The sequence below is a fragment of the Chiloscyllium plagiosum genome, chromosome 19, assembly GCF_004010195.1.
Source record: "Chiloscyllium plagiosum isolate BGI_BamShark_2017 chromosome 19, ASM401019v2, whole genome shotgun sequence".
In the NCBI taxonomy this organism is placed as follows: Eukaryota; Metazoa; Chordata; class Chondrichthyes; order Orectolobiformes; family Hemiscylliidae; genus Chiloscyllium; species Chiloscyllium plagiosum.
In genome coordinates this window covers 12,044,000-12,066,102 of record NC_057728.1, presented here as the reverse complement: position 1 = coordinate 12,066,102, position 22,103 = coordinate 12,044,000, and the positions used below count along the sequence as shown (strand labels likewise).

Here is a 22,103-nt window from a genome sequence, read left to right as displayed (position 1 = left end):
AGGTAAATATGTACAGGCATCAGTCAGGCCGATGGGGAACTCTTGTCCAGCACTGCTTGGTAAGCTCGCTCAAGGGTTTTGGGAATGGTCAGCCTGTTGGACTGTCCAGAGAAACACAGGGGAAAGGTGAGTGGAGTGGCCACTGTGACAGGAAGCAGAATGGGGAACGTACTTGTGGGGACTGGGGGCTATAGTCTGGGGGAGGGGTGGCTGACCCGAAACATCGATTCTCCTGCTCCTCGGATGCTGCCTGACCTGCTGTGCTTTTCCAGCACCACTCTAATCCAGACTGTTGTGAAATGGGGCAACCGTAATTTGGAAATAACTGGGGGGGGGGAGGGGTTAATTTAAAGGCTGACTGGAAGCAGGGTCATGCGGGAGATGGGTTTGTCCACGATCAGGAGAAGGTTGTAAACTAAGCTGAAACCCACCTCCCATTGTGTTGGAAAATCACAGGAAGGATTTGGGAAAGAAAATATCTGAAAACAAAGCCAGAGCAGCTGGGGCAATTGTCTCAACATGTAAATGGTGAGGGAGGGCGAGAGGTGGAGGCGTTCAAGATCTCCCAGCATGGAGGCACCGGAGAGACCAAGAATATTACACACAGACTCCTATGCTGTACAGGAATTAGAGACCCCACAGGTCTATGCCCCAGGCATTAGCTCTCTGCCTGCTGTACATCTCTCTGCCCCACACATCATTGATCATCTTATTGACACCAATCATTTTAGACACAGACCACGAGAGCTGGGTTGATTGCCCTGCAGACACCCTCTTCCTCTAGCGTCCAGACATGCTGCAGCAGGCTCTCAACATGGTTATCAATTCATGGACGGACGTGAAGTTAGATATCATGCTGGCACAGGTGAATTCACAGCTATGGAGAGAATCAAATTAATGGAAGTTGTGCAAAACAAATCGAATTTATACAGTTTTAAAAAATATATACAATGTTGTGTAACCTATGCCCCAAAATACCCTAAAGAAAAGTACCTTTCACACCCACTGCATCTCAGTGTTCTGCCAGGCTCCATAGACACGGAGAAAGTGAGGACTACAGATGCTGGAGATCAGAGCTGAAAATGTGTTGCTGGAAAAGCGCAGCAGGTCAGGCAGCATCCAAGGAGCAGGAGAATCGACGTTTCGGGCATGAGCCCTTCTTCTTTTTCCAGCAACACTTTTTCAGCTCCATAGACACGGAGCCCTGCTCACTAGTTGAGTCTCTTGCCCCTGGTTGTGTGTCTGGATGGGCCCAACAGGATGACACAGTCCTTTTGCCAAAGGCAAGTGGACCTTCCTCAGCTGCAACTTCCAAGGTTCAGAGATTGTGGGGGAGGTGGGGGTTCATTAAGGATGGAGGTGGAACTGGAGTGGAATGGTCCGACAGGAATTGTGTGCAGTTCTTCCTCTGGCTGGGTGCCTCTTGGCACCTCCCTGTGAGGAATGGGGTACCCGCTGTGCTTGCCATCCACCTCTCTCCCCCCAACCCCGTCGCCATGGTTTTGGTCCTGAGGATGAATGGCTGAAGTGTGGGTGTGAGTGCATCTCCAGCAGGCCCTGAGGGAACTGAGACCTGGCTGGCATGGCACTGCCAACCTGTCCATGGAGACAGCCAGACAGTCACCAGCTTGGGGCAGACGGGTGTCCAAGGCACAGCTGCACTCCTGCAGTGTCTGGGTAATAAGGGCCATTGCCTCCCACATTGCTGTTTGCTGCTCCTGTTCCTCCTGGTGCGTGTGGATGGAGTCCCTGATTGCTGACCCCACAGGGCCCTCTCCTGCCTGGGGCTGAGCAGGTACCTGGTCTCCGGGAGCCCTCTGAGTGCCAGGGGCATGGGGCATCCTTGTCAATGCTTCCTCTGAGGCCTCAGAGGATGAGGTGGTGGCATTTAGCAGAGAAACAGGCTTCTTAACAGGGGCCCATGGCCATCCCACTGGTACCTGCAAGACACAAGGGACAGAGGGTGAGGCTGCCAATGACTAGAAGCTAATTGTATGCAACGAATGACACAGAGAGATTAACGTGAGAGCTGCAGTACCATGAGGCGTTGGTGAGACATGGAAGTCCCAGCGTTCCCACAGCTGTGGTCTTGGTCTTTTCCTGTAAGGGTCAGAATTTGCTCCTCTTGAACCAAGTGGGGCCTGAAGTCAGGTGTCCCTACACCTCAACGGGTCCTTTGTGCCCTGCTGTGGGCTGTTCCTCCTGAAATGAGGGATTGAGGGAGATTGAAGTGGGTGGGGAAAAATAGGCGGTGTCCTGGTGTGAGTGAGTAGGCCTTGCAGAGCTAACAAGTGAGGGAGTGGCAGAGCGTGAGCTTTGGTGGGACGTGGCAGTGGTGGGGAGGTTTCAGTAGCAGAGATGGAGTGAGTGTGAAACAACGGAGAGAAGGGAGAGAGTGTGGCACTCACCCTGAAGTGAGGTGGAGAAGGTCACTAACCACCTTGCAGCGCTGCTGGTCATTCCTCTGGAGAGTGGGAGATTGCATTGATGCGGATGGTGACCTCAGGCCAGGCTCTGGGCGGCCTAGTCTCTTTTGCACCGGCCCATGCATCAGGATCTTCAGGTTCCAGCTGGAAAATCACGACGCCATCTTCCCCTTTCTGAGTGAACATCCATCTCCGAACAGGGCAGCTCCAGGTGCACATTGGTGTTTCAGGGCATGGGCACCAGAGATCAGGCGTTTAGTGGATATCCAGCGAGTGGCGGATGGTGTGTGTTGTTGGGGGGCTACAGTCGAGTCAGAGCAGCGCCATTAGTCCGGGGTCAGTAGTAAATAAAGCGAGGTTGCTCAGATATGACTCAAGACACCTTGCAATAAACTTATAGAAACTTAGCTAAAAAAGTACAATTCAGCCTTTTTGTGAAAGATTATCCACTTCCACATGAAATAAGGAGACTGGCCTTTTAAAAAAACATACAAAAGCAAACTTATGGCTAATGTTTAAACGGGGCCTTCAGCATATGGGAGTGGATACTGAAAAGCCACAAGCTCAGCAGATTTCTGCATTTTGTTGATTTAAAAACCAAAAACCTGTACTTGTAAAATATATTATACAAATAGAAACATGGTTTTCCTTTTAAGCAGCTGCTGCTGTTTTCCCTAAATGAAAACAAAAGGATATGACAGACGCCTGAATAACTAATACAGCCCCAACAGAGGCCAGTGTGAAATATACCCTTTCCTGTAAAAAAAAATCCAAGTATATATTTAAAAGAAAGGTTAGAACTCTTGGACATAATTATCAGTCTTTGTTGAGTGCAGAATTTTTTTTGTGAAGCACCATCCAATCAGGCCAAGTCTACATCCAAGGCTGAATTACCAGCCAAGGACATTAGCAAATACAAACATACACAGTCTTACTGACGTGGCAGAGTGTCAACTCCTGATACTGAAACTAATGAGCTGCTACAAACATGCAATATGTTGCATGGTAAAAGGGAAAGAAATAATGTCGAACATTTTACTGCCACTCCCACATCCTTGAACACTCGTACGCCTAACGACGCTGATAGCAAAAGTAAAACATTCAGGGCAGTTAAATTCCAGAAGGAATTGCTTCATGATTAGGATGTAAATATTTTCATTTTGCGACTCATATTGAGAAAGTGGATGCCAGGATTTCTTTTTAAGTGAGTTAATGTGCTTTTTCAATATCAATACCATGTTGTTAAAGTTGGAAACGGGACACTGTTTTGTTAGAAGATTTGAAAGTATGAAAATGTAATAGTGTATGTTTGGAGGTGGGGATATGGGAGTATGTGAAAGCTGTCATAGTGGGGTTACCAATGACTGACAGCTGGGAGTATAATGCTACCATCAACCCTTCTTTCGACTATCTTAACCAATAATCAATTGACCAAGTTCAAATTGGCAGCTCCTGAAGGCACTAACAAAAATCCCAATTCACAAAATGGAACAAAAAGTGAAGTTGAAATGTAAACATGCCACGGTGGGTGGTGCAGTGGAGTTGTTGTTCTCCCTCAGGACACCATACGCCCCCTTTCCAAGGCCACCCCGGCACAGATGTAACCAAACAGAGGCAGGCAGTCAGCTAAAATGACCTCCTCCACAACCCTACAGGCTTCTTGGAAGACACAAAATAATACATGGCCTATGATGTCATGAACCCACTTAAATTGTATTGACTGTTGCGTGCAACACTGTCTACCACAAGACTCTGATGGTAACAGGGCAGGGAGGACACCAACCCCCTCCTCGTATAAAGAGAGCACTCTGCTGGGGACTGTCACTGCAAGGACAAACACTAGGTGCCCCAAGGTAAGGAAGTGAATGGTGTACAGCAACAGATGATACAAGAACCCGTCTGTGCTGACTGGGGGACCAGGCGGGGAATATCCTTGAGCTCGCACAAAGGTGACAGGGCAAACAGAGATAGAGACAAAACTGTCCCATTGCATAGATTTCCCTTTAACTCAGTTGTATAATTTTCCCCGAGTCAGGAGCTTATGTGCTCAAATTCATAGAATTGAGGTTGGAAATGCCTCCAAAAGAGCTGTTCAGCTTGGTGCCAATTGAGGTTACAGCACATCTGCAGCATTTGTGCAGATACATGGGAACTATGAACAGCAAGTTCTACTCCAAGTCATCCTGACTTGACACTATGCCACTGTGATACAGCACAGAAAAGTGGCAGTGGAGATCCATTTGACCAATCTTGTCCAAAGACATCCAGATGCCCTTTCTAAGCCCATCTTCCTGCTCATGGCCCGTAGCCCTGCATCTCATGGCAATTAAGGTGCAGATCCAGGTACCTTTTGAAAGAGTTTAGGCTCTCTGCCTCCACCACCAACTCAGGCAGTGAATTCCAGACATCCAACACTCTCTGTGTAATAATTTAAAAATTATTTCCTTATATGTCCTCTAATCATTCTGGCAATTAGCTTGGATCTATGACTCCTGGTTTTTGAACTCTCTGCCAAGGGAATCTGGCTCTTGCTGTTTACTCTATCTCAACCCCTCACTATTTTATACACCTCAGTCATGTCAATCCTCAGCCTTCTCTGTTCCAAGGAAAAGAACCCCAACTCTCCAGGCTCTTCTCGTAGCTACAATTGTCCAACCCTGGCAACATTTCAGTCAGTTAGTCAATCATTTCTGCAATTATGTCCTTCCTGTAATGTGGTAACCAGAACTGCATACAATATTCTAGTTGAGGCCTCAACATTGTCTTGTACAGATGCATCATTATATCCCTACTTTTATATTCTATACCTCTGCCAATGAAGGACAGCATTTCATATGTCTTTGGAACCTGTACTGGGGACTTCAGAGACTTGTCCTCTTGCATGACAAGATCTCACTTCATCTATTCTTCTTAGCGTATTCCTGTTTATTGTGTATTACCTTTTGCTGTTTGAGCTTCCTAAAAGCATTACTTCACACTTATCAGAGATGAATTCCCATTTGCCACTTGCCTGCCCACTCCATCATCATTTTGGTGCTTACAGCTAACCTCTACACCAGCCATTCTCAACGGAGGCAACAATCTTCAATGGAGTTAATAGTTTCCCTCCTATTTATAACATCTTTCCAACGCACCGTTCAAATTCGGCGCACCTGGTAAATTAATTACTTAAGCTCCTCCCATACAGCCTCACTTCAGAGTCAGTCACGAATCAGACTGCACTGGGTCAACCTATTGAATCAAGGGTTCTCGCATTTATTATCGCCATTCTTCATTATCTGAAGATCAGCCTGTCTATCTGTGCTTGTTGTATCCCTGTTTGAAAGAGGGGCCCTGGAACCTGAGAAGAGCTCGCAGAGAGGCTGTGGCCAAAAAACGATTGTGAATCACTGCTCTACACTATGCACTATATAGCCGACTTTTATGTTTTTGAATTACCCAATAGTGCCCCCCGACACATCCAAGTCCAAATCGCTAATTTATGAAACAAACAGCATGGGTCCCAACACTGAGCCCTGTGGAACACGACTTGAAACAGCTTTTTATTCAAAAGGATAGCCATTGATAATTACCATTTGGATCTAATTTGACATTTTACCCTGTATCGTGTGGGCTTTTACTTTTTTCATTAGTCTACCATGTGGGACCATGTCACATGCCATACTAAAATCCATGGAGACAGCATCCACCACACTACCCTCAATCCTCCTTGCCACTTCCTCAAAGAAGTCAATCAAATTTGTAAGGCATGACCTTCCCTGAACAAAGGCATGCTGCTGATCCCTGATTAATCCACATCTTACTAAGTGACAATTCATCTGATTCCTCAGGATTAATTCGAACAACTTGCCCAGCACTGAAGCAAGACTAACTGGCTTACAATTGTTTGGCATTTCCTTTGCACCCTTTGAAAACTGAACCACATTTGCAGTCCTTCAGTCCCCTGGCACATCACCTGTAGCTAGTGAAGATCGGAAAATAATCCTCAGAGCATCTACTATTTCCTCCCTGACCTCCTTCACCATCCTTGGGAATAATCCACTTGGTCTTGGCAATTATCTCACTTAAGGATTCCAACACTTCGCATACTTCCTCTCTTGTTTTGGTGATTTTGTCCAATATTGCACACTGTTCCTCTTGGATTACTATAACCTTTCCTTGGTGAATATGGAGCCATGGGCTTGTTGGGCAATGGTAGCGCATCTGACTCCAGATCAGAAGGTTGCATGTTCAAATCACGTCAGGCTCGTTGCAGCTCAACTTCAATAGGTGGCACGGTGGCTCAGTGGTTAGCACTGCTGCCACACAGTGCCAGGGTCCCAGGTTCAATTCCAGCCTTGGGCGACTGTCTGTGTGGAGTTTGCACATTCTCTCTGTGTCTGTGTGGGTTTCCTCTGGCTGGTCTGGTTTCCTCCCACATTCCAAAGATGTGCAGGTTATGTTATGGTTGCTAGGTGCATTAGTCAAGGGGGATGTGGATTACTCTCAGAATCTGCTGCATTGTTGCAGTCTCACTTTCTGTCTGATTAACTCCTGTACAGCACCATGGGATGCATTCCTGCATTAAAAGTGCTATTTAAATAAAAGTTGTTGGACTAAGTGTCCAGCAGTACAGAATTGGGCAGGTCTTGCTAAATGCATTTAATGCTTTACACTTGCGTTGAGGAGTCGGGAAATTAGTAAATAGGTTAATAATTGAACAGCAGGTTCAATTCCAGCCTTGGGCAACTGTCTGTGTGGAGTTTACACATTCTCCCTGTGTCGGCATAAGTTTCCTCCCACAGTCCAAAGATGTGCAGGTTAGGTGAATTGGTCATGCTAAATTGCCCATAGAGTTAGGTGCATCATTCAGGGGGAGTGGGTCTGGGTGAGTTACTCTTCAGAGGATCAGTGTGGACTTGTTGGGCCAGAGGGCTGTTTCCACACTGTAGGGAATCTAATCAAACATTCATTTAAAAGTCTCCCACAACTTCCCTTCATCCCACCTTTTCCTTAACTGTCCCTTTGCTCTTTATAGCCTGGAAATTAATCCAAGTTTCATTACCTGCTACAGTCAAATTCGAACACCATCCTGAGAACATTAAATCAGGGGTTCTGAATTACTTGTCCAGTGGGTTTAACCATGAGTACCTGTTCCCTCGCTATTGTCAGGTCAAAATGCTGGATCTCCTTTCCCAACAGCATGATGGGTGTATGATTTGGTATATTGTGTCAAATCAAAAACTTGGTTTTAAAGCCAGGACATTCTGGAATATGTAAAATGCAAGCATACAAGTTGCCAGTTGAAGCTGTACTTTAGAACACTGTGTAAGGCATGTTCGTTGACGTCTTCCTTTGCAAATACATCAGATTCTAAGAATTACTTAAAAATTAAGTAATTTTTAAAACATGAATAGGTACAAGGTCACTCAAGTCAGATGAAGGAAACTTCAACACTATGACTATATTATGTCAAATGATCTATTAATCTAATTCAGGCACCATGATTCAGTGGGCAAAACAGTCAAAACAAATACTTGTAAAACATTCCTGAAATACACCAATAGTCTGTGTGGATATTCTGCTGCCGTGGTGTGATCTGATCTTGGGTGCTAACTTGGTTAATGTCAAAATTGTTATTTGATATTAATTGTTACACAATACTTAAGTACATGTACAAGTCTGTAGTTGGGTCACTTACTTCACCTATTCACCTATTCAGCTGCAGCAGTAAACCCTCAAGTTTAAATGCACTGCTGCTTTTAAAGAGCCATGAATTAATTACTCCACTTTTGTAATTTAATTGTTCATCACCTCTGGGGCATTGCCGGGAGATTCAGATCCTGGCAAAGGTTGTTTCCCTTACAATGTAAACTACATTCACTATAGGGAAAGGTTGAAACTAAAGTTGATGATATATATGCCAACAAGTAATTGTGATACAGCTTGTTTTTGAATGTGCGACCAATAACTAAGTCAGCAATATACTCATGTTGGTGATATCTATTTTATATCTTGGTAAAATGGTCTTGCATGATGATTTGCCCTTGGGAAGAATATTCTGGGGAAATACAAAGGTGAATGTGATTAAAGAATAAATTGAGATGTTTTGAAGTATTGGCAAAAGCTTTTTAAAGCAACAGTGTAAATAAATATCTGAGACATTATTTACATTGCAACCAGAAGGTTAGCTGAACCACTTTCTCGAGAATGTGTTGTTTTTTGAATTTTTATTGCTGTTATATTTAAAGTAAAATAAAAATCGCGCAGGTTTATTTGGAAGTACAAGCTTTCGGAGCGCTGCTCCTTCATCAGGTAGCTGGTGGGGCAGGATCATAGAACATAGAATTTATAGTAAAAGAAGGATCCTGCCCCACTAGCTACCTGACAAAGGAGCAGCGCTCTGAAAGCTTGTACTTCCAAATAAACTTGTTGGACTATAACCTGATGTTGTGTGATGTTTAACTTTGTCCACTCCAGTGCAACACCGGCACCTCCACATCACATTTAAAGTCCACAGTCCATTGTCCAATACATATGCCATCGTTGAGGCCAGATACCAACTCTCTGACATCCCCACCTCTCATCACCAAACCATCATCTCCCAGATCATCAACAACCTCATCACCTCAGGAGATATCCCATCCATGGTCTCCATCCTGATAGTTGCCCCACACCCTCCCATTTCCATCTCCTACCCTAAAACCACAAACCAGACTGCACCGGTCGACCGATTGTCTCTAACTGCTCCTGCCCCACTGAACTCACCTCCTCTTATCTCAAATCCATGCTCTCCCCTTTGGTCCAGGACCTCCCCATCTATGTTGGGCACACAACCCATACTCTTCACCTTCTCCAAGACTTTCAGTTCCCTTGCCCCCAATAGCTCATCTTCACCATAGACATTTAGTCTCTCTACATCTGTATCCCTCTTGAGAGCTTAAAGCCCTCCGTTTCTTCCTCTTCCATAGACCCAACCAGTGCCCCTTCCCCAATACACTCACTCGCTTGGTGGAAATCGTCCTCAGCCTCAACAATTTTTCTTTTGAGTCCTCCCATTTCATACAAACCAAAGAGGTGGCTATGGGCACCTGCATGGGCCCCAGCTATGTCTGCCTCTTTGTAAGATACGTGAAACAGTCCTTCTTCAACAGTTACACTGGAACCATGCTCCACCTCTTCCTCCGCTGCGTTGATGACTGTATCCCATGAGGAGCTCAAACAGTTCATCAACTTCACCCACATCTTCCAACCTGACCTCAAAATCACCTGGACCATCTCTGACACCTCCCTCCCCTTCCTGGACCTTTCCTCCTCCATCTCCGCTAAACGACTTAGCAGCGACATCCATTTCAAACCCACCGACACCCCCAACTACCTCGACAACACTTCCTTTTACCCACCCTCCTGCAAAACTGCTCCCAAGATGTGGAAATCAACTCCAAGACATCACGGATGTTCTCTTACTTCAAAGACTGTAATTTCCCCTCTTCCATGATTAATACTGCCCTCAACCGTATCTCCTCCGTTCCCACACCTCTGTCCTCAAACGCCCTCCCCCCAACCACAATAAATATATTGCCCTCTCCTCCTCCCCAGGTCCTCACATACCACCCCACCAGCCTCCCAATCCAAAGTATCATCCTCCGCCACTTTTGCCACCTGCAGTCAGACCCCACCACCAAAATGATATTCCCTTCCCCACCCCTATCTGCGTTCCGTAGACTCTGCTCACTCCGTGACTCCCTCATCAGTCCCACACTCCCCACCAACCCCTCCTCCAGCTGGGGGAAGTGCAACATCTGTCCCAATGCCTCCCCTCTCACCTCCACCCAAGGCCCCAAACAATTTTTCCAAATCCAGCAGAGATTTACCTATACTTCATCCAATCTGATTTATTGCATCCTTTGATCCCGATGTGGTCTCCTCTACGTTGGAAAGACCAAATGCAGATGCAGGGACTGGTTTGAGGAGCATCTGTGCTCTGTGTGCTCCAAACAACACCACCTTCCAGTTCCCAGCCACTTCAACTTACTCCTCCCATTCCCCTGGTGACATATCCATCCTTGGCCTCCTCCACTGTCGAAATTAGGTCACACACAAACTGGAGGAACAACACCTCATCTTCCGCCTCAGGAGCTTACAGCCCAATGGGCTCAACAAAAAGTTCACCAGCTTCAAAATCTCCCCACCCCTAACCTTGTCACCTGTCCAGCCCTCCCTCTCCCCACCGCCTCCCTGACCAGACGTAAACTGTCTATCTTCCTTCCTATCTGTCTGCTCCACTCTTCCCAATGACCAATCACAATAACCATCTACCTGCGTCCACCCGTCACCATCCCATGTACCTTCCCCCCAGCCCCACCACACCCCCTTCTATTTATTTCTGCGCTCCCTTCCCCCTCCCCGGTCCTGATGGAGGGTGCTGACCAGAAATGTCTATTTGCCTGCTCCTCCAATGCTGCCTGACCTACTCTGCTCTTCCAGCTCCACATTTTATAGAGTCTGACGTCCAGCACCTCACTATCTCTATTTCCCACATCACTGATAAATCTGCGACACAATTTATGCTATGCTTAATACATGTACTCAATATTGTGGGATCGTGTTCAAATAACGACGAAAATCAGTGTGTGGCGAAAATAGCCTCCTTTATGCAGGAACTGCAGTAGCACAAGTTTGAGGCAACAATAGAATCTGAAGTACAGTTCTTACATGAGCCACTTTAAACACAATATATTAAAACTCATTTCTAAGGTGTTGCATTATTTAATTTATAGTACACAAAGGTTTGAGGGATTTCTGTCCTGGAAGATAGGAGATGGGTTAAAACATGCGTTGCTACTTCTGATAGGATTAAAAGAGACTGTCTGGTGTGCTCGCATAATTAAAGGATGTTAACCCTTTAAGTTAGTAAATGTTAATAAAAATACAAGGGCTGTATGCTCAAAATAAGTTAAAAATTGTGACTGTACTTAATAAAGAATATTAAACTGATTAATGCAGCTAGGTTGTGAGATTTGTTTACTATTTGCTGGTGTGAATTTCATTCTTTCATGCGGTTTCACATAAGCGCTGTTTTGACAGTTAGTTTCTTAAAGGGATAACAGCCCAGTTAAAAAGTATTTGTCAAGTACATACTAATTGGGGAAACTGTTTGGAGTTCTGCAATCTATTCAGGTCCGAGAGACAGTTGATTAATATTATCATCTTTCCATAGTTTTGAGTAGGTCATGGAGACATGATGGTGGGGGTGGTGTTGATCTGAATAGGTTAGTAGTATATTTTACTCTTGCAATAGTAAAATATTCCACAGAACCACAGGTTTATGAATGAATGAATGAAAGTGTGTTGTAGTAAATAATGGGTTAGTAAAGAGTTATGAATGAACATAGCAAGCTGTGAGTTGGGCAAGATAACCTATAACACAATATCTCACAATATCAAACCCAGAATTAAAAGGAATTCCACAGCAAGTTACTGGTCACTATGTGATGGCTCAACCACTAATTCAACTGTTGTTTTGTTCACAGGTTTCAGCCTTACCTGAACAGCTTGGTGTCTCTGTCAACACTCATTAATAAGTGCATTGTTCAATAATTCTCAATATAAATTCCCGATATGCATTCTGACCCAAAAAAAAAGATCAGTGGATGCTAGATAAACTCAGCAGCTCTGGCTGCACCTGTGAAGAGAAAGCAGAGCCAATGTTTCGGGCAGCTAAAAAAAGGTTGGTATATATGCTGAAGATCGGGTGGGAGGAGGGGGAATGAGTAAACAATAGATGGAGCGAGAGCAAGAAACAGTTGGGCAGACAACAGAATGGGTATAAAGGTCAACCTCGGGGAGTAGCTGCCAATGGGGACCATTAGTGACTGACAATGGGTTGTTTGTATTAGCAGCCCATGTGATGACGTGGCCTGATCTGTGGGGGTTGGGGTAAGGATATGGGAGAGGGCGCTCAGGCCCTAAAATTATTGAACTCTATTTGATCTCCAAAGGCTGCAGGGTCTCCAAGCAGAAAACAAGGTGCTTTTCTTCCAGTCTGCACTAAGCTTCACTTCAACACACTACCATGTTACCTGGTCAACATCAGTCTGTAGTGCTCTAGCAAAGCTCAGCACAAGTGGAAGAACAGCACCTCAGTTTCCACTTGGGAACTGAATGTACGAGTTCGATGATTTTAGGGCCTAAGCACCTTCTGCCACGTCTTTCCCCAAATCCCCACACACCAGGCCTTGTCATGAAATGGGGATGCTACCACAAGCAACTCATTGGTTCCACTCAGGTCTCCATTAGAAGCTATTGACTGCCCCAAGCTGCCCTTTACCCATTCTTTTGTCTGCCTGGCTGTTTTTTTTTCTCTCTCTCTCTCTGGGCTCCATCTCCATCAATCTTCAGCGTTTATGCTAACCAGATCCCTACAGAAAAATGTTATTCTGATTTTCAACTGGTTCAAATCACCCCAGATCCCTGGTTCTGGAACTGGACTTACGTAGGGAATGTGAAAACGAAGAGGCAGTCGACAGGTGTTTTCAGGCAAAAGAATCTCTGCGTTTATTTAAAATACAAAAAGCTAACTACAGTACAAGCAAATGAGGCATTGCAATAAACAAAGAAATTGACAGTTAATTTACAGAGAGCAGCAGTCCTATTAAATACATTATTTGCTTGATTAACACTATTAGAACCTCATCCTACTGACACACAGAAAACACCAGTTTTAAGCAGAGTCTTTAGTCAGAATTCCTACCCTGGGGTCCTAATGCACTGTCACTACCAATGTTCCCCTCCCTGCTAGCTAGGCTGGTACCTGGGGTCTCTGGGGTTTATGCTCACCACTCAAAATGTGGTTTTGAAGCACGCTCGTTGCTGAGGTTCTTACCATTGGTTCTCTTAGTTTGAAACAGGCTTGTGTCTGCAAGCTCTTGTTCAGGTAGCACCATTGGCTTCCCCCTCTCAGATTTCTTTTGGTCTGATGAGGCCCTTGGCTTGGCTTCCCTGTTCTCAGCCCCGTGTTTCCTGGTTCCCAAGCTGCTAGCTGCAGGGGTGGAAGCTGCTTCTGCTGAAAAGGCCCCTCCCTCAGGTGAGATCGGGCTGGCAGTTATACTGACTGCATGCCCCATTATCTCCTCTCAAATCTGTAGTTATCACGGAGCTCTAGTGCTCTTCTCTGAAGTTTATTGGCTTTCCGATGATTAGAGTATGTGTGAATGGATTTTAATTGAGATTGAATGTCCAAGCTCCATACTGTCCGTGAGTTGAAAACTGTGGTGCTGGAAAAGCACAGGGGGGTCAGGCAGCATCGAGGAGCAGGAGAATCAACATTTAGGGCATAAGCCCCTGGGATGAGGTGGGAGTTGGGGAGATGAGGAAACTGGTGAAATTGACGTTGATGTCATGTGGTTGGAGGGTCCCAAGGCAGAAAATGAGGCATTCTTCCTTCACACGTCGGGTGGCTTGGATTTGGCAATGGAGGAAGTCCAGGACTTGCATGTCCTTGGCGGAGTTGGGGGGGGGGAGTTGAAGTGGCTGGCCACAGGGGGGTGAAGTTGTTTGGTGCGTATGTCCAAGAGATGTTCCCTGAAACTTTCCATGAGTTGGCGCCCTGTTTCCCCAATATAGAGGAGACGACATCGAGAGCAACTGGATAGATTCTGTTAGTTTCAGTTGATTGTCCTCTTAGAGAGAAGATGTAACTCAGAATTTCAGGCTGACCAATGGTTCCATTCAGCCATCTCCATTCTGTGTGTTCTGTTTGTGTATTCTCCACAGAACTCAGACTAGCTGTGGCTTTACCTTGTTAAGGTTTTGCAAAGCCCTCAGTTTTGTCCAGTATTTTAGAGATTGGAAAAGTCTAGGATTTTGTCCAGAGTTTTAAATATTGCTTGATCCTACATTTCCTAGCTACAGTCAGTTCTGAAGGAAATACACTGAACCTGAATCGTTAACTCTGTTTTGTCTCTACAGATGATGCCAGACCTGTTGACGTTTTGACCACAAGGCTAGAGGGAACATTTGACAACAACATTCAGCACAGGTTTCCTCACTCAACATTGGATCATTTTCAAAATACATCCAACCAAGAGGATGAGTTGTGCAGCAAACATTGTCTGCTCCCGAAATATTGACTTCTCCACCTCCTGATACTGCCTGGCTGGCTGTGTTCTTCCAGCCTCCTGCTCGTCCACCTCCAATTACGGAAGCATATCTTACCTTTCTTTCAATTACTCTACGTGGTACCCGCAATGTCTCCAATGCAAAATCTTACCTATATTCCGTGGACAAATGGTTAAAAATACTGAGCATCACAAATTTGAAATAGTCATTTTTCATTGTTGTACACCAGTGAATACAAGAGTTACTAGACAAAAGTTAAATGTGTTTAACTAGAACAAAGCAAAATGTTTAATCAGTTTCTTCTAGTGAACTTAAGAGGAACACAAATTTTATCTCAGGAAAATGAGAAACTCAGAAGGTGCTGAGAAGAGAACTATTGCATTCAGGAGAGTGTACAATTTAACCACATTTAAAAAAGGCAGACTTCTCCTATACAGGGAATAATTATACCTGCTATGGACGAGATTAAACCCCATTCCCACTCCAAAATATTGTAACAGGAAAACCTAGACTCTAACGTTTTCTTATTTTGAAAAGGCAAGTGCCAAGCATTGCATTCCAGATGTAATTCGATTGGTCAATCTATTAGTCTTCAAGCAAAACACAATATATTCTTGCATTATTGTTAAAATAAAACAAAAGAAGAAGTTGGAATAACAGGGAGACGTGTATTTAACTCTGTTTTATCCCAACAGATGCTGCCAGATCTGTTGACGTTTTGACCACAAGGCTAGAGGGAACATTTGACAGCAACCCAGCTTCAAGATCCCAGCAACTGCTACTAAAAAAACAGGAATTAAAAATCCTGGCTCTGAGGAAGCCTGACCCCACCCATTCCGGCTGCTTCTATTGTTTCAGCTTTAAACAAAACCCAAGGTCTTACAAGCTATTTACTTTATTGGATTCAAACAGACAGCTCCTCTCCTCTGTCCTAAAACCTCTCCTCAAAGAAAAACAAACCAGGACAAAACACACCTCTCAAAGCCATAATATCGTCACATACCCTCTCAACTGAACAGGTGATAAATTCACATGAACGTAACCAATCATAGATTCCCATGTTGTTAATATCATAATGGAAATAGTTGACCAGATCAATGGGTTGTAGCTATTTTAAATCAGCACAATTTGCAGGATTGAGTAACCATTAATCGTTGTTAAGCCCTGCTTAAACAAGCTATGACAAGTCTTAAATTAATTCCTTTCGTGTTCCAAAATAAATTTCAACTTGAAAACATATTTTCACTTCTCCTAGGAAAGTTAGCTTTGACCCTGTGCTGATCTGTAACTCTGTTTCCTACAAACTGCATTGACACTACAATTGGTATCAAGGGCAAATGGTTATGCTTCACACCCAACTCTAACAGTTCCAGTTTAAATCTGGTGTCAGCAGAGACATCAGGCAAGGCTCGGGAGCAAGGAGTCCTTGTGAACTTTGGGAGTGAAGCAGGGATTTAACTCCGCCCAGATTTCCATCATAACCTTAGGTCAGCACCAAGTATGAACATTCTGTGCCAAGGTTTGTTGTATGAGTAGGACCCAAGATTTTGGCTGAACAGCAGATAAAAGATGTGCTCACTTTAACACAACATTGCAATTTATTTTCGCAATGAGTTCAGAACTTTGTGTTTTCAATCACCTTCTGCTGTAAGCTAGCGACAGAGTTAGATCCATTGTGTTTTTGTTTAAAAGAGGCACAACCCCATCTGATAGCTATTGACTGTTTTGACTCTGAGCTCACTCCTTAAAAAACAAGCCTTTCAGAGGTATTTTCTAATCAACCTGCTCTGAATGGTGTCGTACACTTCCACTGTATGTGAGACCTGAACCCAGACCTCCTGGCTCATAGGAAGAAACACGGGAAGAGCCCTAAGCTAAGAATTATAGGTCCTTCCCAACGCTAATCTGTTGAGAGATATTATTACGCACCGTTGGAGTAGATGGGAAATGAACCTTGGTCTTCTTGCTCAGAGATAGGGGCATTACCACGTTTTACAAACGTACAATTTGTGAGTAGGAGTAGGCCATTCAGCCCTTTGAGCCTGCTCTGCCATTCAATATGATCATGATCCGATTCCTCCACGTCAGCCATTCAGCCCTTGTTTATTGGGAATCTATCTACATGTACCTTGAAAATATTCAAGACATTGCTTCCACTATCTTCTGAGGAAGAGAGTTGCAGAGATTCATGCCCCTCTATAAGAAAAGATTCCTCCTTATCTCTGTCATCAAAGGGCAATTCCTTACTTTGAAACAGTGATCCTTACTAAATGGTTCTCTAAGGAGTTTCGTCTGAGCAAAGTCACATTAGTAGCACTTGTTGTGTAGTGAAGGCACCATAAGGTGAAGCAGAAGAGCATAGGATATCATCGTTTTTATGATCTTTAACTTATGATCCTTCACTTAGAACTACATAAGTTGTGGGCGGCACGGTGGCACAGTGGTTAGCACTGCTGCCTCACAGCGCCAGAGACCCAGGTTCATTTCCTGCCTCAGGCAACTGACTGTGTGGAGTTTGCACGTTCTCTCCGTGTCTCCGTGGGTTTCTTCCGGGTGCTCCGGTTTCCTCCCACAGTCCAAAAGATGTGCAGATCAGGTGAATTGGCCATGCTAAATTGCCCGTAGTGTTAGGTAAGGGGTAAATGTAGGGGTATGGGTGGGTTATGCTTCGGCGGGTCGGTGTGGACTTGTTGGGCCGAAGGGCCTGTTTCCACACTGTAAGTAATCTAATCTAATAAGTTCACTTAGAACTTATGATCCTTCACTTAGAAGTGTGACACTTTCATTGAATAGAAGTATCAGAGAATCCCTACAGTGTGGAAATAGGCCCTTCAGCCCAACAAGTTCACACTGACCCTCTGAACAGTATCTCACCCAAACTCATTTCTCTACATTTACTAATGTACCTAACCTCCACATCCCTGAACACTATGGGCAATTTTATACAGCCAATTCACTTAACCTTCACATCTTTAGATTGTGAGAGGAAACAGGAGCACGTGGAGGAAACAAACAGACACGGGGAGAACGTGCAAATTCTACACAGACAGTCGTTCGAGGCTGGAATCAAACCCAGGTGCCTGGCACTGTGAGGCAGCAGTGCTAAGCACTAAGCCACTGTGCCCTCCTAATTACTGGTTTTTCATCTATAGTCACATGTAGGCGAGTTCTTTCTTGGTGTCTTGGACATCTATCCCTCATTAACCATTGCAAAAGAAACTAACAGTTGCTGAAGATCTGAAACAAAAACAGAAATTGTGGGAGAAACTCAGCAGGTCTGGCAGCATCTGTGGAGGGAGAAAGCAGAGTTTACGTTTCAGTGACCCTTCTTCAGAACTTAGTATCTGGTCGTTACTGCATTGCAGTTTGTGGGACTTTGATGATGCACTTTGGCTGCGACATTTCTCACATTATAACATCAATTTACTTTAAAAGGAACTAATGACATCCTGAGGTCAAAACAGATGTTATATAAATACATTTCATTTGGAGTTAAAAGATTGTCTCTTTGCCAGGATGTAGATGTGAGCTATCCCTGATAAGCTCTGCTTCCCTAATCTTGACCAAATAAAAGGCTTTCCCATTTCTCTCAGAAGGAAATACTGTGACAGTACTTTTGGCTCAAAGAACTATTGCTAATTTAACCAAAAAGTAATATCTATTTTTAACCCTTTCAATAGAAGATTCACTTTGGCAAGTCAATGTCTGACATTGTTTATGAGACCAAGCCAACTCAGTTTTCATTGTATCAATGTCTGTGGTTGAAAAAAAACTATTCTGTTTAAAAAGGTCATTCCCCCTTGAACAAAGATGTGCATCCAAGATGGCTTCAATCATGATGGAGACATCACTGGCTCAGCCCTCTCCAGAAGTTACCTCTGGTGCCTGAGGCAGGGAAACCTGGCACTGAGTAGTCAGAAGCTTTATGAATTGGTCTGGATCAAAATCTGGAGCTAGTTTTGGAAAAGTGCACAGTAGTCACAAAAGTTTATCAGAATTCTGCAGTTCCCAGCCTCTCACTCAAAATTATGGATACAAAGGAAAGGGAAGGAACTCAAGTTATACAGAGTGTATTCAGTCGATAAGGCTATAATCAGGAACTAACCCTCCCAGATCCAAAAGGCAGACTCATGTGAGTGTTAAACGAAAATTATTATTGCCAGACCTAATCTGCCAAGTGGACCAATTCTGTGTAGAAATAATCAAAGCAAAAGACGCAATCAGTTGGCACTATAAATCTTCAAAACAAAACTTCAAATTGTGCCATTAAAAAGAATGTGCTGACTTGCAAGTATGCCAAAAAAACGGTTGAGAAAGCATATGGGATACTTGCCTTTATTAGACGAGGCACAGAATTAAAGAGCAGGGAGCTTATGTTGGCACTGCATAAAATACTAGAATACTGCGTGCTGCTCTGATCACCACATTATTATAGGAAGGATATGATTGCACAAGAGAAGGTGTAGAGGAGATTTACCACGATGCCGCCTGGGCTGGAGGGTCTGAGCTTCGAGCAAAGATTGGATAGGCTGCAGTGTGTTCCTTACTGCATCGAAGGTAAGACTATGAAGGTATTAGATAGAGTGGTGAGGAACACACTATTCCCATTTGTAGAGGGGTCACTCATAAGGGTGCATGTATTTAAGGTAAAATGTCAGAGGCTGAGGAGAATGGAAGAGAATTTATTTTATTGAAGATAGTGAGAGTCTGGAACTCACTGTCTGAAAAAGTGATTGTCTTAAGTTCTGGTAATTTTAAAGCAGTTTTTAGGGCAATGAGCCAAAAGCTAAAACATGGGCCTACTGCAGTCAAATTTTTGTCTCCTTCTGAGTTGTACACATCTATGAATCATGGTGATTCTGACAGAATAAACTTCCTGGTTGAGACTGAGCTGGAGTGTTAGCAAACTTGGTGTCAGATTTGATCCCAAGATCCCACATATTTATATCTGCATTAAAATATCTATTTTCATCTCTGCAGCATCACCTGATTTCACTCCAGCATCAGCTCAGTCAGTTTTTGTCTCTAAACTTGATTATTCCAACACCATTTTAGTCAACTTCTCACATTCCACCCTTCCTTAACATAACATTTTCCAAAGCTCTGCTACTCATGCACTAATTTGTACTGAGTCTAGACCATCCGTCCTCATTTGCCTACATTGGCTAATGGTTAAGCTTGACTTTAAAATTTTCTCCATTGTTCTCCAATCCCTCCATGGCCTTGCCCCTCCCAGTTTTCACAATCTCTTCCTGCCCTGAAGCAGGTTGGTCCAATATCCTCTTGCTGCTTAGAAGAATGAGAGATGATCCTACTGAAGCAAAGAAGGATCCTGAAGAAAGATGATAGACTGGATACCAGAAGGCATTTCCTCTTACAAGGGAGACTAGAATTAGGGGACACTGTTTAAGAACAGGAGGTCTCACTTTTAAGATAAGGATGTGGAGAATCTTGTTCACTCTGTGGGTTTTTCATAAATGATATTCTCTTCCCCAGAAAGGTGAAGGCTAGGTCATTGAATTTATTCAAGGCAGAGTCTCATAGATATTTGAGAGGCATTTGACTCCAGGGTTACCATGGGCAGACAGGGTACTGGTGTTGAGAGCACAATTAAATCATACATGATCATATTGAACAATGCACAGGTTGGAAGGGTCAAATATTGAACTCCTGCTCCAAAGTCATTTCTTCCAAATCCTCAAAGATATGTGTTACCAATTCTGGCCTCTTGTGCATCATTGTCACCCACACCTTTATCTATCTGGGGCCTAAATATGGAATTCCCTCCCTAAAACATTCTCTGCCTCTCTCTCCTCCTTCTGGGGCACTCTGTACAACCTAGTCTTTAGTCATATGCTCTTTTACCTCATGTGGCTTAGGGTCAAAATTTGCTTCAGAAAGGCTCCTGTGTCACAGAATGTTTTACTACATTAATGGTGCTACATAAATGCAAACTGCTCTTTTTAATGTAAACGAGTCACACTTCTGCATGAATCCATGTCTTTCCCATGTCATTCTGTTTGAACCTGCAGAAGCCATTTTCTTTACAGATGTGAAAATGCACATTTTTCAAAATATAGACAAATGACCTGTGTTGTTCTAATGAACTGGTCAGCATATAAACCCAGACTGTTTCTTCGTGAGAATTATACTTTTTGCTGATTGTGGTCATAGGCATTTTGTGCCATTTCAACATCTCAACAGCTGAGCTAGCAATGAGCTGTCAGTGTCCAACATTATTTTTTCAGCTGAGTTATATCCAGATATTCTTTTGTGTGATGAATGCTTCATCTGTGAAGATCTTCAAAGCTTTCAACTTTGTGCCATGTGACAGCTCAAGATGAGGCAGATTACACGAGGAATAATAGTCACAATTACTGACCCTTTAGAAATTATCACTCGGCAATTGAATTATTAATTTGCTGAATTTTGGAGAAGATATAACAGGGAGATATTTAATTTTTGCATTATATTAACAGTGGTATGGAGGGATTTGGTGCTTAATGCAATTAAGACAACTGTATCCTATGTTTACTTCTATCTTTCAGTGGAATAACAAAATGTATGACATATTTTGAAGAAAGCCTCAGAGTTGGAATTTGCAACATCTTTCAAGGTGATTTTCATCAACCTAAACACAGACAGAACGTTCTGCTCCAATAGCTTTTACTAGTTTGAAGGACATTTCACATACCCTGAATGCATATAATCAGTTTTATTCATCACCTCTGTATCTCTCTAGGTGCTCAGGATCCTGCTACCTGATGCTAAGGCTCTGCAAGTGATCTACTCCTCAAAGCTACTTTTGATAACAGGATACCCACAGAAGTCATCAAGAAGCAATGGCTTATGGTCCCCATTTGAGATCAATATCTTGTAAAATAAATTTGAATTTCAAGTGACTGACTTGAAAGATCAAACAAGAGGATTTCAAGTTTCAAGACTTTTATTATAACAAAGTTAAACATTATTTATGCACTATTCATCAGGCAATTTCTATCTTAATCTACAGAAAAGATACCCCATTTAACTTTAGAAACTATGAAAAATTCCCCACTATGGTTTATCTGTCCCTTAAATAGACACTTTATTCTCTCAGAACTAGTCCAGAGGTGTTCACTGCCCCCACTAGCACATTTCCTTTTCCCTTTCCCAGCTGGGTACCTTCAAATAACTGAAATGGGTTTCATTGTGAGGATTATACTAGAGATTGTTCCTTCTAGGTGAAACATCCAGCTTCTGCTCAATCCCTGCAAACTTAGTCTTTTGAATCTGAGTGCATGGTGAACAATAGAGAGGATTTTTTTTCTGCTTCAGATATAAAACAAGTTATCTTAATATCTTTCTTTCTGCCTCTCTTTTTCTCAGATTCTTGCAGATGATTTGAGAAGATCAGGTATATTTTAAAACAACAACAAAATCATAATGTGTTTTTATTGACTTTTCCTTCAGAAAATGCACTCCAATGATAATGTGAATCTCAGGGCCTTGGATCCAGGTAGAAATGTTCCATTTCAGATATTGGAATTGCACAGATAGCTTAATGTACAATCATTTACAAACATGACATCCTTAACA

At 43.5% G+C, this 22,103-nt stretch overlaps 1 protein-coding gene and 1 long non-coding RNA gene across 2 annotated transcripts; one reads left to right on the top strand and one right to left on the bottom strand.

The window, feature by feature from the left end:
• Positions 1–1,213: 1,213 nt before the first annotated feature.
• On the bottom strand, positions 1,214–2,121 carry LOC122559369. Its single transcript, XM_043708816.1, has 2 exons — positions 2,039–2,121; positions 1,214–1,940 (listed from the first exon to the last, which is right to left on the bottom strand). The coding sequence occupies exons 1-2, from the start codon at positions 2,057–2,059 to the stop codon at positions 1,299–1,301; spliced, it is 663 nt and encodes a 220-aa protein (XP_043564751.1). The 5' UTR covers positions 2,060–2,121; the 3' UTR covers positions 1,214–1,298.
• A 15,498-nt stretch (positions 2,122–17,619) lies between these two features.
• LOC122559521 lies at positions 17,620–21,473 on the top strand. Its single transcript, XR_006314444.1, has 3 exons — positions 17,620–19,082; positions 21,074–21,141; positions 21,268–21,473. It is a non-coding gene; the product is annotated as an uncharacterized LOC122559521 (long non-coding RNA).
• The last annotated feature ends 630 nt before the right edge of the window (positions 21,474–22,103 follow it).

Bases quoted from the DNA above. Each gene is read 5' to 3' on its own strand.
- LOC122559369 (XM_043708816.1), bottom strand. From the start codon at position 2,059: ATGTCTCACCAACGCCTCATG. The intron at 1,941-2,038 runs GTACTGCAGCTC...TGTGTCTTGCAG, and splicing joins TGTCTCACCAACGCCTCATG to GTACCAGTGGGATGGCCATG.